Source organism: Mixophyes fleayi, chromosome 8 (genome assembly GCF_038048845.1).
Source record: "Mixophyes fleayi isolate aMixFle1 chromosome 8, aMixFle1.hap1, whole genome shotgun sequence".
Taxonomy (NCBI): Eukaryota; Metazoa; Chordata; class Amphibia; order Anura; family Limnodynastidae; genus Mixophyes; species Mixophyes fleayi.
The window spans coordinates 124331448-124351419 of NC_134409.1; the positions used below are offsets into that span (position 1 = coordinate 124331448).

At 39.6% G+C, this 19972-nt stretch overlaps 1 protein-coding gene across 1 annotated transcript in view; it reads right to left on the bottom strand.

Moving 5' to 3' along the window:
• Positions 1-17547, bottom strand: part of LRIG1 (leucine rich repeats and immunoglobulin like domains 1) — a 77068-nt gene extending 59521 nt beyond the window's left edge. Inside the window, exon 1 of the mRNA XM_075183402.1 lies at positions 17001-17547. Coding sequence (XP_075039503.1) covers positions 17001-17182 — 182 coding nt within the window. The 5' untranslated portion in view covers positions 17183-17547. The remainder of the gene's footprint in view (positions 1-17000) is intronic.
• Positions 17548-19972: the final 2425 nt, after the last annotated feature.

Below are 19972 nucleotides of genomic sequence, written 5' to 3' on the forward strand. Positions count from 1 at the left end.
TTGCGAGCAGGGTTCTTTTACCTCTCTGTCTGAATGTATTACCCAGTATTGTTTTATTAATGTTTGTTCCCAATTGTAAAGCACTACGGAATTTGCTGGCGCTATATAAATAAATGTTGGGGGCATCATGGTGGCTCAGTGGTTAGCACTTCTGCCTCACAGCACTGGGGTCATAAGTTCAATTCCCGACTATGGCCTTATCTGTGTGAAGTTTGTATGTTCTCCCCGTGTTTGCGTGGGTTTCCTCCGGGTGCTCCGGTTTCCTCCCACACTCCACAAACATACTGGTAGGTTAATTGGCTGCTAACAAATTGACCCAAGTGCGTGTGTGTGTGTGTTAGGGAATTTAGACTGTTAGCCCCAATGGGGCAGGGACTGATGTGAGCGAGTTCTCTGTACATTGCCGCGGAATCAGTGGCGCTATATAAATAAATGAGGATGATAATGATGATGATTCCCTAACACACACACACACACACGTGTGTTGGTTTTGTCAAAAGCCAATTAACCCACCAGTAGGTTTTCACAAACAAGTTTTAATGTGTTTACCAGAAGCTCAAGCTAATGTGTACTCAAAATTAAACTCTATCAGTCAAAAAATACAACCAGACAGAGAAAGTAGGGTTAACCAAAAAAAATAAGAATGTATAAAGGAGTGCAATACTCTATGATAAACAGATGGTATGGGGTCGTCTCCTTAGAATTGTATTAACTAGACCCAGTGATGCTTGGAGTGATTTGGCTGCATATACATAAAGGCCCACCTCACAATTACCCCCTCCATGTTCAGTTGCAAAATTGTGCTTAGATTATGTAGTAATCAGCGTTACTCACACATCACCATTAAGGGGCTTGTTCTGTGTACAATTTGCGAATACTTTACATCACAACACATCATTCTGCACCTTTTATAGGCACTAGCCGAGTTAAATTGTTTAAAAAAAAAAGGTATAATTGAACAATGAGGTTAACAAGTCCCTACTGGCCAATAACTTCTCGGTGGTGTTTAGCCATTTCCAACGTATCAAAGCGTTACAGACTTACAGGTCCTAAGCTCAAAACGGAGAACGTCTGCCATTTATAAATAGGACAGGGCTAAAATACCAGGAGCGCCAGCAATAGCGCGCTGTAAATATGCAAAGCAAATGTGGTAAGTAACATTAAACACATGTCACGCACTGAGTGGCTTTGAAGGGAGCAGCCATCAAAATGTCTAAACTTTATTGAAATGGAGAAACATCTGTGCGGTGGCTCTTGACCAAAAAAAAAAAAAAAAAAAAAAAAAGTAAACAAATACATTCATAAAGTGAATTAATGCAATGTAATATTCTGCAAATAACCAGAGCAGGAAAGAAATAATTTGCAAGGAAGAGGAGAGTACGAGGGCACCGCCGCCGAAAGAGGCTTACATGCTCGCAAGGCCTCAGCCAGCAATTTGTGGTTTTTAGTGAATGTTTGTTTACATTACAAGGAGCCAGTTTCTTCCGTGGATACAGTAGATGCTTACAGCAAAGCACAGTCACAGGTGCATCACTGTTAACAGCCAAACTACAGCTGCATAAACACATTAATTGTAGGGTGTGATACTAAACACCCATAAAAATGTACGGGTTCTTCTGACCACACGCTGTGATATCACTGCCTGGAGCTGGGCAACTGGCCCAATATTGCAGCTTCTGTGGCTCGAAAACTAAAGTGATGCCAATAATATGATCAAAATCCATCAATTAATTACTGGGCGTGTAGGTAAATGTAGGCAGCAGATTACCGCAGATGATGGTCGCCCTGTGTTTACGGTCTTCTTCCGCCCTCACAAACCGCCCCCAGTCATGACTGAAGTGACCCAGAGGTGCCAAACGGTCGGATCATGTACAATTTGGCGGCCAAACTGGATGATAATCCTGATGTTCTGGAGTAGCTCAGCCTGTCTATCTTCAGCTTTTAGGAAACACGGTCTGCCACATACAAGTGTGAAATATAGGAGGCAAACACAGGGAAAAACAAATATGATTGTGTGCCTATCCCTTACACACAACGGAGGTAGCCATCTTGTGGGCTGTATCAACACTCATGATAACTCACTAAGCACTAGTGACATCACCAGGAGCGCACGCAGGGGGGGCTTCCAAGTCTCTGGAAACCCCTGTCCTGCCTGACTCTTTCTCCCCACCCGGCGCGAGCTGGGTGGGACGGGAAGATCAAATCATTGGTGGTCAGTGGCGGCAACAGGCAGTCAATCGTGAAGCTGCCTGTTGCCGATTGGCCTCAGACAGGAAGTGCTCACTTCACTTCCTGTCTGAGCAGTGAGGAGCGATGCAGCAGAAGTGCACTTAAAGGTAAGTGTAAGTGAGAGGTGCTGATGTCAGTGTTAAGTTGTTTTGATTTAATATCGGACTGCATAGGAGGCCTACTGTGTTCACTCATTGCTGGTATTTCTATATCTCATGTACCTATTCTATTTTCAAACAGGGACCCAACATTCCAGGATCCAGACAAGCACAACTGAGCTTAAGACATGAGCAGCAGCAGTAAGTATTGAAAGCAGGAAGAACAGGTAGGAGAGAGCAGGACAGTCTGCCAACTATTTGGATTCTGGTGGGGCAGCCCTGAGTTTAGGGACTGACCCACTCAGTCAGGACTTTGTCCCGACTACAGGAATAGTTGGGAGGTATGTCCCACTTCACACTGCTCTGCTCATGAAGGGTGAGCTGCATGCACCCAACAGTAGTGCATGCAGCATTGCTCGTGTATTTAAAGGGGGATTGAAAGAGTTGGAGAGCTACCTAGCAGTGTCTAAAATTATAGCTACGCCCCCATGCATGCTGGTCACGCCCACTGGTGGTGTGCCGTGGAAACCCCCCTCCTCAAATCCTGCGTTTGCCCCTGATCACGGAGACCATACTTGTCGAATTTTTCTGCTACCCCCTTACCAGGGGGAAGATTCATTTCAAGGGATAAATGAGTGCAAACGAGGAGGGGGCTTGCACAACGAATCACGTCAATTTGCCTCCATCATGCTATGATACAATCATGTCATTTCGCCGCAAGGGGTGGAAGCAAAATGACTAATTAATTGTGTCATGGAGTCCTGCCCAGGATGTGGCAGATTGACATAATGTGAATTCGGGAGTCTCCCGGAAATTCCAGGAAAGTGGGCAATTATGACAGACACAAAATGGCTGCATTATATTTCCTTTCCTCATCATTTACAGGCTACAAACGGATAATAAAAAAAAAGGTATAAGAATAGCTATAACTGCCCATGTGACCAATATGGGGCCCTGCAGCATAAGGGGCCACAGGACTCAGAAAAGGAGATGCCACTCATTAGCCATAGCCTAGCTAAATACCAAATTTTTCACACATCCACTGAACTCTTACTACAAAGGACAGAGAACAGTAAAAAGGTAATTTTTAGTGATGGCACAGGGTGGGGATCCTTTGGCTGAGGGGGCTCAGATGTTCCTGGTTATGCCCCGGCTACAATTCACTTAAACTTAAAAAAAAAACGCACTGAAATCATAAAGTCTTTTCAAGTTTTAGACAAACTCATTGTTTTTCTAAGCAGTGGAACATTTTAAAATAGAATCCAGCAAAAAAAAAAAAAAATGATGAAATAAACCTGCCAGACTCCTTGTAAGTAAAGTACAATATGGGGGACTAAGAGATTGCAGCAAGATTAAAAGCACATTTATAAATGTGGAAAAATGTGTAATAACTGTGGAAAACACATAAGAAATCCAAGGTTTAACCCTCTTGGGGGACGTCAGCCAGAACACCATTATGTTATTGCAGATTTAAAAAAAAAAAAAAGAAAAATATTATTGCATATAATAAAAAAACAAATAGTAACGATTATAACCTATAATATATATTTGTTATATGATTTTTAAGCAAAATAAAAATATTTATAGTGTACACAACTCTGGTTAAATATTTTTTTTTTCCCTCAGAGTAGCACTAGGGGCATATTCAATTGTCAGGGAGCCGCTAGCTGAAATCCAGCGAGAAAACGTTTCCGCCGACAACTGAATATGCCCCATAATGTCTCACATACATTTTAACTATGTAGTTCATTGGCTAACCAATCAGTGCAGCTTCCCCATGCTCTGACCAATCAGAGAGAGGCCACTCTGCATCGATTGGCGCGTGACAGGCAGCAAGCCCGTCATGAGCGTCGCAGCTTCTCACGGATCAAGTCCTCAGCATCCCAGGTGTCACATCATTCTTCCCCGAAAGTGATTTACAAGTTGGAAGAAAGACAGGGATCCCCACCAAGGATTTAATTGGCGATTGTTTTAATATTTAATAAAAATATCTTTTTACAGTGTGTGCCAGTTTGTTTGTTTTTTATTATACAGATGCACTACAGGTCCCAGCAAGCCCTGTATGCCAGGGCATGCTGGCCCTTTTAGTTCTGCAACCAAAACACTTTAGGCATGCTTGACTTGCTGTAACCTGTAGTGCACCAGCAGAGGAAAAAATAAAATAAAAACAGGTTTTTGGGTTTTTTTGTGTGTGTGTTTTAATTACCCCACACCTACCGCACCGCCCCCCCCCCCCCCCCCCCGGGGTGTTTGGGAATTATACTACTGTATAGCTACTCCTATATATTATGGTCCCTAGGGTTTAAAAAGACTAATTTTGCAAGTGTCACTTTCCCTGGAGAAAGCCCTTCTCGGCTTGTATTTTTTAACGCTCCTTTTCCTGCGTCTCTCAATTACGCACTTTCCAGATACACAAACTTTTACCAGATGCACGAAATTCACAGATGAGTCATCTTCCACGACCAACTCGTAGACATCAGGCCTTAAGCAAGACAAGCTTTTCATTGCTACCTCCCCACCAAGCCGGTGCTGGGCCTGATCTCAAATACACATCATGGATTGTTTTCAATTATATTCCAAATTCCACTAACAATAACTATGAGGCGCCTGGCACCAACACATCCGATACTTTGAAGTCGTTCTCCACTAGTGCAGTCAGCAGTTCTACTTTTAGGAGAGGTTTTTTTTTCCCCCTAATCTTATGATGAAAAATGTTTCGTTCTAGAGGAAACTGGCCAACAAGTACTATTAGAAAGGTCAAACGGTGTTACAAATGTGCTTGTGTCAAGAGGTTAACAAGGGAGCAATTTTGTGCCTTTTAAAAATTACAGGATTTTGAAGACGAACAAGGTGTGTATTTTAAGAGGAAAATAACTTCAAACAATAAAAAGTTCAAGTTTTTCTTAACAAAAAGAATGCATTTAACTCTATATAAATCAATCAATTTACAGCCAGCCATTTAACACTGCGCACCCCATCGGTCTTAAATTTGAATGATCCTTCTATAATTATTGTGGCCATTTATTAAAAAGTGGCAATAATAATAATTTATCTCAACGATCAGAAAAGCTGTTAGGGTTGACAGGTATCAAAAAAAAAAAATCATCGCCAACAATACCGCCCGAGAGAGTTAAGGCTTAACTTACCACTTTGCCAAGGCAAAACCAAACAATGTTTTTGCTCCCAAATGCTATCCTACGCATAGGCAAACGGAGGGGGGGGGGGGGGGGGGGGGGGGGGGGTTCCTAGTGCCTGGAAACCCCCTACCAGCCTGGGGCACTGTATAATTGAGGTTGCTGGACCCTGCTCCCGCTTCACACAGCTCTGCTTGAAAAGGGAGAGCTGCGTGCACCTAACAGTACTCCATGCAGCATTGTCCATGTATATTATGGGGATAGGAAGAGTTGGAGAGCAGCCAAACACTGTCTAAAATTATAGCCACGCCCCCATGCATGCTGGTCACGCCCACTGGTGGCTTGGTGTGGAACCCACCCCTTCCTCTACAAATCCTGCGTTTGCCCCTGCTACGCATGTGTGTGTAGCTTTATGGAAAATACAACCCTAGCTGGAATACGAGATAGATATTTCAGTGGAAAGAAATTTTACGAATACAGTGCAAATTTACAATTGCAGGGAAAGGCAAATTAAAAATAGAACTGGAAATTGTATTGCAAAAAACACTGCGAAAAGCCTGTTCTGCCCTGAATTGCGATATCTGCAAAAGTTTGCACAGCCCTAAATGTGGAAGATCTGTCTATCAAATATGGTAATTTACTGATGAATGGAAGATTTCTCACTGATCACCCCCCCCCCTTCCCCCACCGTCCTCTTTATAGAAATGCAAATTGAATCATCTCCGATATGTCTATTCTGCAGAGACATTGATGAATGGTGAGGTTTTATTCAAGTTAAATAAGAACTTCAATAGAAAGTCAAAGCCCACTTCTTATTCCTGCATGGAAGCCTCCAAGCATGAAATTGTTTTGTGTGTTCCCTATTCCTAAAATTTATACCCTGGGTGTAAAATGAATGTAGAAAGCAAAAGACCTCGAACAATTCCCACCAACTGGGAACCCTGAGTGACCCAAACTCTTTCCAAGAAAGAAAACTTTTTTTCTTTTCCCCCCTGATAAAGACATTTCCTTCAGCTAAAATATACACAAGTGTGTTACTATTTTAATAATCAATTTATTTACAGCGATTGATTAATACCGCCTTCAAACCCACTGCCTACAAACAGTGGAGGCAGCCATTTTGTTCATAAAATGGGAGAAGGAGACTGTAGCCTATCAATTCACTAATGAAATCACTGAGCAACAAGGCACAGAGTGTCACGTGACCAATAGTACAAGTACTGGGTTTAGACCGCGAAATGGCGGCCTCCATTGTGTGTAGACGATAGGTACGCTTTAAAAATAATTTGTAACAAAACCGATCAGCTTTGGGCTACACGGAGTTTTGATGGTTCATCATTAGGATGTGAAGAGAAGAAAAAAAACCTGCTAGCTCATTTAAAACTAATTTTCCATGTTGAAAAACTCTCTCACAAATGCTGGTAAATGATGCGTGCAAATAACTCTCCATTTATTTATTTGTGTGGGGATTTTTTTATTTTTTTTTAAAAAAAAACCTTTTGTGTCAGAAGACTGAATAGATACATCAACTCCACATACTAGTTAGTGGGTAACAAAAACGCAACTTATTCTGTGAAACAATGGGGGTCTTTTAAAGTCCTGTAGAGACTTCCTGCCTCTGCCCACCCACTGAGTCTAATTGAACTATCACAACAGTTTTCTGAAAGATATTTTTGACTTGGAAACCACTGTGCATCCATAAATGTAGATGAGTAGCCTGCCTATACCACTCTATTTAAAAAAAACCTCACAGATAAAATGCAGAACCTCTTGCATCGTTGTGATGTGCATAGTTGCAAAGTGAACCAGGAATGTATAATGCAGCCATCTTGTTCGATAACATACCTCATCTGAGGTGTTCGTTTTTAACCAGAAAATGGTTTATCGTCATAACTTAATTTATGACACAAAATTGATTAAAAAGGGTCTCCTTACATTGAATATTTAACGTTTTGTAATAAACCAGTAACAAAATGGCTGCCACCTGATTTATTAGGGATGCTTTAACGATAAAAAAAAATAAAAAGATAAAATCTAGCAGTGAATATGAAGTGTTTCAAAAGGTTTCCGGTCTTAAAAACCCCGAGATGGACTGTCATTCTAGCCGAATCTAGTCACAGAAAATGATTTGTCGTCAGAACCTAAAGAAGGGGTTTCCACCTTCAGATAACCTTAATCTAGTAGAAGTTGCACAAGGACATATACAAACTAATGAATACACCAAATTTTTTTTTTCTTCCTAGCTTTATAAAGTCTTCTTTAACCTAGTCTTTAATCACATCAATTTATTTACTAAACGGCGGGTTTGAAAAATGGAGATGTTGCCTATAGCAACCAATCAGATTCTAGTTATGATTTATTTAGTGCATCTTACAAAATGACAGCTAGAATCCGATTGGTTGCTATAGGAAACACCTCCACTTTTTCAAACCCGCCGTTTAGTGAATCTAGCCCCAAGTGACGCAAGCCAGGGTTAGACTTTAGAAGGGAGGATTCAATTAATAGCGCTGAGGTTCCGCAGCAAATGTCCGGCCGCAAGTCTTTGCTCATTTTTTGTGTGGGGCCTAAGCCAGTACCTTGCCTAGGGCCTAAAATCAGGCTCAAAATTAAACTAATTGGTTCTTTTAAACCCAAGAAATTAAATTCCAATACAAAAAAAAAAGGCAACCCCATATGCTGACAGGGTTAATAAACACAAATATTTCTAACCAACAAAACTGTAAATGTTCCACACTTTTGTTTGGCATTTATAAGAAGGATTTATCCCTATACTAGCAAAGTAAACACTGGACATTAATACCCTGGGAACAACATGCTAGGACTGAATTTTGCAGCCGACGTGTTGCCGATATGGGACATTTTGCAAAGGGCCATTGAGCGGGACACCAAAAACCTCAAAAGATCCACAATACCCACTTGTACTTCCCACTACCTACAAGAGAAAAATAATGATAATTTGATCCCTGCGGTTTATGATGTTCAAAATAGAGCACCTGGTCCACAGTCCAGCTGAATAAGTCTCAACTCACACCAGGTGCACATATGTAAACAAACAAAAAAACTTTTCAATGAATCATATAAACGACATACAATTATTTGCGGTCTAGCGTTATACAATATTACATGCTAAAATTACAAATCTGAAGATGGACTTATCGCTCACTTCCTTCATATTGTCTAGGAGTAAATTGTGATGGGACTTGCTAATTTAACTAATAAAATGGAAAAAAAACAACTAAAAAAAAAACATTTCCTTCCTGAAACTTCTCATATACAAACAAAAAAAAAATGTTTAAAAAAAATTTCCATTCATGTGCACTAATTATATAGATTTTAATTTGGAATATATTCTAAAACAGTCATTTATCAGCATTGCACCGAGTAGCATACGGCGAAGGGGTTAAAACTGGGCAATAAACATTTAAGTCTTTTCACACCTCTAGGTAGACAAAGTAAATGACTTTGTCAGGACAGATTGAAAAGGTTGTTCAGTGGCTTCTTATCAGCACCCAACAAACGTGTTTCTACTTGAGACAGAAGTGGAGCTGGACAAGATAAGATAGACAAGAGTCTTCCCCTGTAAACAAGGGTCTGGAGAGGATGGAAATAATTTTGTTAGCCATTCCTTACGCCCTTGGCTCGGGCAACTTGTATGTGCGAGAACTAAAGTTCTCTAATAGGCTACAGTTTCATCTGGCCCTGTGGACAGCCTCAGGGCCAATACACACGGGTGATGAAATGAGGCGTTAGAGGGCATTGTACAATCTTAAAGAACATTCAGCAAATGCCAACAGTGGAGATATTATTAATGGAAGTCAGGATGTCAAACGCAAAACCCCAATTTGGCCAAATAATCAAAGTCTAAGATTGTGTGGGCCGCAAGGAAAAAAAAAAAAAAAGTCTCATATGCAACTTTGTAAGGTATATTAAAGAAAAAAACCCAAAAATAAAGTTTAATGTTTTATTCCGGATGCTTGACACCGTGCCCTCCATGCTACTTTTGTTCCCCTTCACTTGCACTTCTATTGCTTCTTTCTTCTTTTCTTCCTCTCACGGTTCCTCTGTTCGCTCCTCACTGCAAGTGTCAGGCGTGATGACATCACACCTAACATTCAGATGCGAATGGAGGAGAGGTAATCTGCGCGGCAGTGTCAGATAAGTTTTTGTTTTTTTTACTGGGACCTGGCAGAGCCGCAAGAACTAGACCTTTGGACCGTATGCGCCCCCCCCCCCCCAAGTTTGATGCCGCTTATGTAAGCGGAGAGATCTGTACACGCACACACACATAAAGCGTTCACTTTACGTCAATTTCAAGGTTGATTGCAGGCTCCACAAGAGGGTCACTGTGAGAAGACCATTTAAACAAAAGGGCAAAATCAAGGCTACGTATCGGAAAAGGATTGGGTTCCGATTGGCTACAGGGTGATCTAACCCTGTAAACTTTCTAGTGCCCCGATTGGCTAGCAACAACACAATTTGGTATTTACTCGTCAGGTAAATGCACCTAAAAACAGTTTAGTACAGTATGTAATGTACACCATGGTAAACATTACATAGTTATGTTACTTCATGCAGCTGCTGCATATTAAAAAAAAATAAAAATTTATTTCATGTTTTTGTACTGGGATTGGATCATTGAAGCCACTTTTCCTACAACAAGCAAAAAAACGTGTGCAACCAAGCAAGCGACATGTGAGAACCATTAGATGGAGGGCTTCTTGATAAAACAGAGACTCGCTCCCCCCTGCCCATTCCAGAGAGGAGCCCAGGCCTCACTTCCCCTTGACTAAAAGCAAATGCTTCATCAACTTAGCTGAAGAGTATTTTGACAAGTGGAATTCACATGTGGTGGATAAAGGATGCACAATAAGTCTGAGGCAGCATACAAATGGGTTAGTCTGTTTTTGAGGCCCATCTGCAAGCAGTGTGTTGAAGGCTCAGTCACCGTCCTTCACTTATTGCATGTTTAGATCTCTGAGGAGACCAACAGGAAACAGTTTAAAATACAAAAAAAAAACAAGCAAAAAAAACAACACCACCAAAATAGGTTTTAAATGTTGTGTAAAATATATGAACACGGTCATTTAATGAAAAGCCCTTAGACCTCCTCCTCTTTTTGAAATCTATGGAGAACATGCTCTAGTGGCTCATTTGATGATCTTGGCCAATGTTGGCTAACCTGTGACACTCCAGGTGTTGTGAAACTACAAGTCCCAGCATGCTTTGCCAATACATAGCAGCTTATTGCTGGAAGGGTATGCTGGCACTTGTAGTTTCCCAACACCTGGAGTGTCACGGGTTAGCCAACACTGATCTAGGGCAAAATGCATGATTGCTCGAATGGTCAAGGGGAAAGTGAACGATCCACTGACCCCAATGCGCGGTTGCAGTGAACACAACAAAGTACAGCAAGCAGCGCCCAATAAAACTCTCCACCCGAAATTTAGTGAGGTAAATTGTGATTTTTTTTCCCCCAAAAACAAAAAAAAAAAAAAAAAAGTTGAAAATAGTATTCCTTTCAGAATTATTTTTACTTGAGCAATGAGACCTGTAATATGATCATCACTGGATTTACCATGTCCTGCTGAGCCATCATAATGTAAAGAAAGCTGCATTTTTGGACATAAAAAAATGTCAGTGACCCAGTTTTACCACCAAACCGTCCTCAAGATCTTTCTAGACCTGACAGCTCAAAATCTCACCCCTCCTCCTTCCATCTGTGCCCAGAATCTACGTTTAGACAAGGTCACAAGAGGAACGAATATAATTAATTTTTTAGTAGGCCCTAAGGCGAATTAGCCTTATTTTCACACTTAACGGTAGGCAGCCGTCATTTTTTTTTCTAGTTTTTACCACAGACGGTTATTATAACTACTTTTGCAACAGCTGTGCTGGAGGTGGACAAGATTTTAATGTTAATCAAATTTCATATTTACTCCTGCTCTCTGCAGCCTTGACACTGGAGAGAGACGAGAAGATTTGCTATCTTCCAAATTGCTTCCAGGGAGCTTCATAAACTATGGATAAATGTAGAAATGTCTCATCAGAAGTGCTGAACGTTCACTTTACAAAAGCATATAGGTATATACTGAAAACATTAAATTAGCAGACTTGTTATAATGTATGCACGGCTCAACATCCAACAAAATCCATTTCTCTTGGTGTTACACAGTGTTCTGTGCCTGTTTCCCACTTATCGCCCAATTGCAGTAACCTGGACTGAATTAATTACCGTTTAGTGTTATTATTGAAATGTATACCTAGGCTGGAGGCAGACATTTTGTGGGTTGAACTATGCAGCCTATCATTTAACTAGAAGCCGGTGACATCACAGCAGAATTAGGCATAAAGCGATGTCATTGGCTCCTAGGCTGGGTGGGGCCTCAGTCTCACAATGGTTTCATCTACAAAAATGGCTTCCATGGGCACAACTTCGTTCATGGAATGTAGGTTACTTCAAAATCAATAATGAGTGAGGGGAACAAAACAACAACAACAAAGAATAGAACAATGTATACAAAATTAATTGGGTCAAACCTGAATATATGTGCACAAGAGCCATTCCCCCAAATTAGAATTAAGCAATTGCATTTACCATCGGTCCTTGAGGAGAAGTTTCTAGCCATGCCAGTCAAATGAGCACTTTGACTGCTCAATGACAATATCTAATTCTCTGCTAAGAGGTATAAACTTATTTGTTCCATTGCTGACCCAAAATTGGGAGACCCTCGTACGTGATTGGCTAGCAAAGTATGCAGAGAAACGTTGTACAAAGTGTGACCGACGCTGCTCATGCAGTCAAGAATAAACACTGTACAAACCAAACATTAGGCATTATGGGTCATAACATGCTTTTAATGGAATAAATCCTAGATTTTCTAAAATAAAATTATGAAGAAAATAAAAAAATACAACTGCCACCTGAGCATAATTATGATGAGCTAATAGATAGGAGAGCAATTACATGTACATAAGCAAATACACCGACTGAAGCAAATACAAGGTACCAATTATAAATGTCAATAGTGGTTCACAAGACAGGTCATAAAACGGAAGGATTCAGTTGTTGCTTATCGCTGTGCCAATAATATGAATCAATAAATGGATGCTAAAAGGACAGCTACATGCTTGTCTCACTCCATTAAACAAAGTACATCTATCCGCAGAAAAATTATACCCAACACAATAGGTCATGTGCCCAAGAAAAAAAAACCAAAAAAAAAAAAAATCAGTTCAAGAATATTTGAGTTGTTCTATTCTGAATCCTAGAAGAAAAAGGAGCGGCTCAGTGGTTAAATGCACTAACCCAGAGACATGCTGGAGACCCATGTTCAATTTGGTTTATAACAAGCCACTGTAAGCATGCAAAATTAAATCTCATCTGTCCCCAATAAGGCTCCATTGAATATATTTTATTCTATCTTGTTGTGGATTTACATACAATTTTTTTTATATATGAACCAATTATCTAGCAGTCAGATCTGACTGCACTCTGACAAACTTCTGGGAGAGTCGAAAGCCTCTGCGTAGTCATGTGCTGAAGTGACATCACAAAAGAGACCCTCAGCCAATCAATTTCCTCCATTTAGTGTCACTGCCACTCAAGATATGGAACACGCCAGAGATAAGGTGCTGAAGACGTGCAATACAGCATTCCGTAGCTGCAAAGATCTGCAAAATTGCACACGTTGCTTGTAATTTAAGGCACTTCATGTAAATGATATAAATTTAAATTATCCCAACGATGTAAAAGTGCAAAAAGAAAATTACCGATACTGATCAACAATATATACTCTTTTTAAACCAGATAGTACTCAATGTATAATGGGCAACTATAGCATAAGAGTTTGCTTTGTAGGGCTCTTCTTGACCATTAATAACAACGGTGGTCAGAGGTCTGCAAAAGGATCAGTTCAAAAACTATGACATTTCAATGTACTATAGTGCAATAAAAAATGACAATAGTGTATAAGAGCACTGCTTAGGCCACAATGAGGTACTGCAACCAATTAACAGGATTTCAGTTAAAAACCTAGATCTCCTTTTGTAAAGTTTTTTTTAACCTTGATTTTTTTTGCTAGGGGCTGGTAAAGCTTGCCGTGACTATAGGTTAACTACATTTGCTATAGATAAAATGCATGTATTTCTAACACGGATGTGCATTTAGGTCTCCTGCATGTCCCAATTTTCCAGAAGAGTCCACTCCCCCCCCCCACCTGCGATCTTTATTTCACAAAGCCTATTTTCCCAGAATTCACATAACTACGGCTCCAAATTGAATAGGACAAGCGAAAATAGAATCCTATAACTGTTTTCCCCCGATTTAGGACCAACAAATGAATTACGGGGTTGATTTTATAGCCTGAGCAAACAGGAGGGTCACAAGGGGTTCCCAGTTTTTTCCATTTCAGAACTCTGAGAGCCTTGATTTAAATAACATTTTACAAGCTTGTTTGCTTTTGTACAAGGACGGTAGCCAGCTAAGCATTCTGGGAGTTGCAGCTTTGGTAACAAGATAAAAGCAAAAAAAAAGTTTGTATATAGCTGCTTTAAAGTTCATTCTTGCACAAAATATGACCAAGCGGGAAAAAACAAAAAACACAAAAACCATTGATAATGTAGGGGGGCAGGGGCTGGGTTTTTGACAGATTGGTTGAGTCACAGAGCAAGGCCTGGGATTAACAATAGCGTATTTTATAGACCATCAGTCACATATGTTAAAAAAAAATTTTTTTAAAAAAAAGTGTTGTTACAAATGTAGGAGGATTAAAATAGTGTAACTCCATGACAGTGGAGAGACAAATGTATTTATTAGGGTGAGAAACTCAGAAAGAGAAAAGTTTTCTGCCCACTAATTTGCAGGATGAATGACAATTTAAGGACATGTCTTTGAGTGACAACAACAGTAAACCAATAGGAGGCATTGAAATCCTGGCGAATGGATGCCTGCATTAAATTTATTATTTTTTTTAAAAAAATAAAGCACTAAGGTAGCTAATTAAAATAAGGGCAGAGTCTTTAGGAAGACAATAGAGTGTTTCTACTATTCATGAATACTACATTAGGTCTCGATCAAAGAAATTAAAAAAAATAATAATATAAATAAATCCCAAAATGGGGATTGACCACAGACATTAAACAATCTAATCTATAGGAATTCAATAAAATGCACTAGCTCCAAGGAACACACACACACAGGTTCCCTTCATCTGTGTATTGCTATTCTTCTGGCAAAATAAAATACATTTTAGGCTGTAAATAAAACAGTGAACGCTAATGGCTTCATTCCAGACACTGGACCTAAAAAGTAAAATGATTTAGCCCAAGATCACCCATAATGTAAGATTTTCTGGTCTACTGTAATCAGCATCCATTTAAAAAAAAATAAAATAAAAGTTAAACCTCTACTATGTTACAACAACCTTGAAAACAGCCAATCGAGTTTTTGGTTTGTATAAGAAAGTTAAAAAGTTTGTGACCTTTCCAAGGTATTAACATAGATTTATGTTACAAATTTTCCAACAAGGCCCCTTGGCAAAGAGGTTTACGATTTCCACCTGTTAATTTGTTCTTTTATCACACGGTGCGATCAAAGCAGATATAGAACAATTACTTAACCCAGCACAGACCGGACTGTGGAAGAATCGTGGAAGATTCCGTTCATTCAACTCTAGAATTCTAATAAACAAAAAGGAACTGCTTAATATTTCTGGACATTTAATATCAGAAAATAAAGACACAGAAGACCGGTCAACTTTTCTCCTCCCAGAAGTACCATTTTCACCTTACAAACCCAGTGTTATTTTGTTGTGCCATATAACATTTATCAAGTCAAATATCCTAATGCATTTGGGACATGGAACAAGTTTGAACTTAACGCTTAAGAACTTTACAGAAGTATACACAGAAAGGATGAAACCAAGTCATTCTTTTAGACAGTCAAAAGCAATAATCAATAAGAGTTTGCTATTTTGCCAATACTGGTAATTCCTACACAGCACCAAATTAAAATCCCAACACCCTAATAATCATCAGCAATTCCAAACCAACCTTTACATAAGGACAAAGTGCACTAGGTTTACATCCCAACAAGACTGCAATAAACGTTTTTAGGGAACGACAAGACACTACTTTTTTGTCCCAACAATTCTTGATTAAGAGACCAAAACTTACAGGCACAAACACCACTACAATAAAATATACATTTTCTCTGTATAACTCAATCGTTTCATATTCGCACATATCTTCCCAACATTGATTAAAGTGTAATCACATTAGGAATTCAATCATTGTTGAAACAGGTACTGTACATACACTTTCTAGATACTGTTAAAGTCTCTAGTTTATTTTAACAAACAAAAAGTTAACAAACTACAAATACAGTCAGTAAAAATGACATTGTATCAACTACAATAGCAAATACCACAAAGGTAGTCTCACTTTAACTTGATATACTCTTTAAATTTGAATGAACAACAATTTCAAAATGTTTATCCATACATAGATTAAATATATACACTTTTGGAAACCAGCAGAGATATAGATACTCTCTATCTATCTCTCAACTGTTTTTCCCCCCCATTGTAAAACTCTACCTAGAAGGAAATTTAAAAACAAACAAAACGCCTCATTAAAACACAGAATAAAATCATATATAGAAAGAATTATAAGTAATCCTTCCTCCCACACTTTATTATCTTTAAGCTATGCTCCTTGTTCTACAACACTACCATTTGTTGTACTTGAAGAATTGACACCTCAAATGAAAGTCGAAACAGCAGCATCAACCATTCGTTAAATACAGCTGAATATTGACTAAAACATAGTAATATGAACCAGATTTGTGAACAAACTAACAGATGCCCCTACGTCTTCATAACTTACACTGTGCAGACTACGGCCATAAAGTCATATTAGCAATAATTCACCACTTTCATTCGTGTTATGCGTTTTCCCATAATTTGGAATGCAGCATTAAACCATAAAATATGGATTATATTATAGTGATGTATTAAAGTTACACTGAGGAATACTTGGCAGTGCTCCCAACGCTGCACACCTGGTGCAGGAAGAGGAAGATTTTGCAATACAATGTACAGTATGTTATTCTCCCATCAATAAAGCGGGGGATAAATCACAGCAGGCCATTAAACATGTTACAATGTCACATGGATATCTGGTTCTGTTAACAGAAAACCCACATGGAATGATATTATACAGATACAGAGCATGCAGTAATGTAAAGTATGTGTGTATAATACAATGCATGGTATTGTGCACTTCACACTGTGTAAATAAGCAGAGCTTCTGAAGTTATGATGAAACTGTTACTAGTTTAGAGAATGTCCAGATCAGAGCAAACTGTAATTATAATTATATATATATATATATATATATTATATATATATATATATATATATATACACACACACACACACACACACCTTATATTGTGTTAGTGACAGATAAGACCAGGATTAACCCCCTATACATGTACTACCACTGCTGTCACAGATCTGAGGGACTCTGCAGAACTTACAGGTGGGTTGTCCATGCTGGGATGTCAGAGGGGACCTCTGTGAGCCCCTGGTTACTGCAGTCCACCAGATCCCCAATGCAGGTGCACTTGGTGGGACAGGGGGTCCTGGTAGTCAGACAAGATCCCATCAGCACATGAAGGGTGAGGAGCAGGAACAGGCTCTGTCCTTCCCAGGGCTGCATGTTATAATCCGCACTGTTGCTATGATCAGAGCTGCTAATAGAAGACTGATTGCTGTTAATGAGCTGGGTGAAGTCACACTGATCCCTCCATGCCCGGGCAGATCAGGTCCTCAGAGCGGCAGATACTGGGGGGCTCATCAGGGATCCCTGGGCTGCTAGTGGGGTGATCCTCTCCCAGCACAAGGGGGAAGGGGGGAGCTCCTAGGTCCGGGAACCAGGTTGGAGCAGTAAGTTCCCTCCTTGCAGACAGCTCAGTCCCAGCAGACAGCAGCTGTGTGTCCTGGAGCACAGTCCGGAGTCCTCATACAGATCCCCCTGCAGACAGCTCAGCTCTCCAGCCCGGACTGCTGAGCTCCAACTCGCCAACTAACCGGCGCTCCCTATGGCTCATTCAGGCAGTCACTCATTGGTCGCTGTGTCGAGGCCGCTGATTGGTTGGTTTGATTCCTCTTCAATCCATCATTCTTTTCATACACTTGTAACTTTGCAACTTTTTTAGGCAACTGGACACATGGCTACTAGGAGGCAGTGTGAGGCGCTGTGTGCACTGAGATGTTATATGATTGTAATATCAGCTTGTATTACTGCTACTATTAATATTATTATTATTATTATTATTATTATAGTTATTGTGGTTATTATTATTGTTATTATTATTGTTATTGTTGTTGTTGTTGTTATTATTATAGTTGTTATTATTATTATGATTGTTATTATCATTATTGTTGTGATTATTATTATTATTGTTTTTATTATTGTTATTGTTGTGATTATTATTATTATTGTTATTATTATTATTAATATTATTATTATTATTATTATTATTATTCGACCAGCATTATAACCTGCAAGTTTCCCCCTGACATTAATCTGTCCTTTAAGAAAAAATTATATAAAAATATGCTGAAAATATTCTTTTATGGAACAATACAAATTAAATAAAAGACACCATATCATACCTGAGAGTGACATGTGGATCAGTATTAATAGCCAGGTTGAAGTGATGGGTCTTTGTTAGATACTGCAGCCCTCTCCAACACATCAAGGAGCCGCACCAGTGGTTTCATTACAATCAAATGTTAACTTTTATAACAAAAAAATCCCAGATCATTAGATAAAAGTGAATTAAAGCAAATATTGTTGATATAGAATTAAGTATAGCTCGTACACAGCCTCATTTGCATGTATTCAACTGTTACCCATAAATTATTTTGACAGGTTTGTTGTGGCATGCAAATATGTCCTGACATAATAGTTAGAAGTCATTAAAGTAGACAAACATAAAAAAAAGTACTGTATACAGGAGGCAGAGTGTAACTGTGAGATAGCTGACCGGCTAAGGCAACATCTTGCACTGAAATTACTTGCGTTATATGTTTTTCCTGCATTTACTTATTAACATTTATTTATATTGTGCCGCCATACTCAGAGGGTATTTACCATTGAGAAAATAATAAAATAAGGCTGGGCATTTATAGGAAAATCGGAGTGTGATACATGAGGTTAAGTAACACTTGCCAACTCTCCCGGTATGTCCGGGAGACTCCCGCATTTTGCGAGAGTCTCACGGACTCCTGGGAGAGTGTGGCAATCTCCCGGATCTGCCCACTTTCTAGTGAAGTGGGCAGAATTAGGTCCAAAACGCCACGATTCACCGGGAATCGTGGTGTTTGGCCCCACTGTAAAATGACGTGATTTGCGTCATTACGTAATGGGGGCGGGGCCAAAATGTCGCGATTTCCATGGCCCCGCCCCTTACAAGCCCACCTTCCCCAGCAGGCTCCCGGATCATACTTGCCATAAGTTGGCAAGTATGGGTTAAGTGCCACATAGTGCATATTGGTCCAGTAAGATTGAAATGGGAAATAGTACTTAGTGGTTTAGGGCCTGATTCATTAAGGATCTTAAATGAAGAGGATTCTTATTTCAGTCTCTTGGACAAAACCATGTTACATTGCAAGGGGTGCAAATTAGTGTTCTGTTTTGCACATAAGTTAAATACTGACTGTTTTTTCATGTAGCACACAAATACTTGATAGCTTATTTGTAAACTGAAATTAAAAGTTGATATTTGTGTGCTACATGAAAAAACAGCCAGTATTTAACTTATGTGTAAAACAGAACACTAATTTGCACCCCTTGCATTGTAACATGGTTTTGTCCAGGAGACTGAAATAAGAAGTTTCTCAAGTTAAGATCCTTAATGAATCAGGCCCCTAGTCACAACAATTTTGGTTTGAGGAATGGAGAGTTACATGAGTATAGAAAGAGAATACATGTAGGTTTTAAAAGACCTCTGTAGGAGGATGGTAATCTGGACTGTGTAGGGGTGGTAGTGGGGTACAATGGGCTAGGGAGTTGAATTTTCAGGAACACTTGAAAGTTTGGAGGCTAGGAGAAAATCTTCATCATCATCATCATTTATTTATTTATATAGCGCCACAAATTCCGCAGCGCTGTACAGAGAACTCATTCACATCAGTCCCTGCCCCATTGAGCTTACAGTCTAAATTCCGTAACACACACACACATAGAGAGAGAGAGACAGACTAGGGTCAATTTTGATAGCAGCCAATTAACCTACTAGTAGGTTTTTGGAGTGTGTGAGGAAACCGGAGCACCCAGAGGAAACCCACGCAAACATGAGGAGAACATACAAACTCCACACAGATAAGGCCATAGTCAGGAATTAAACTCATGACCCCAGTGCTTTGAGGCAGAAGTGCTAACCAGCTAGCAACCATGCTGCCCAATCTCCAACTCTTGTACGAGAGAAGGGATTTCACAGAG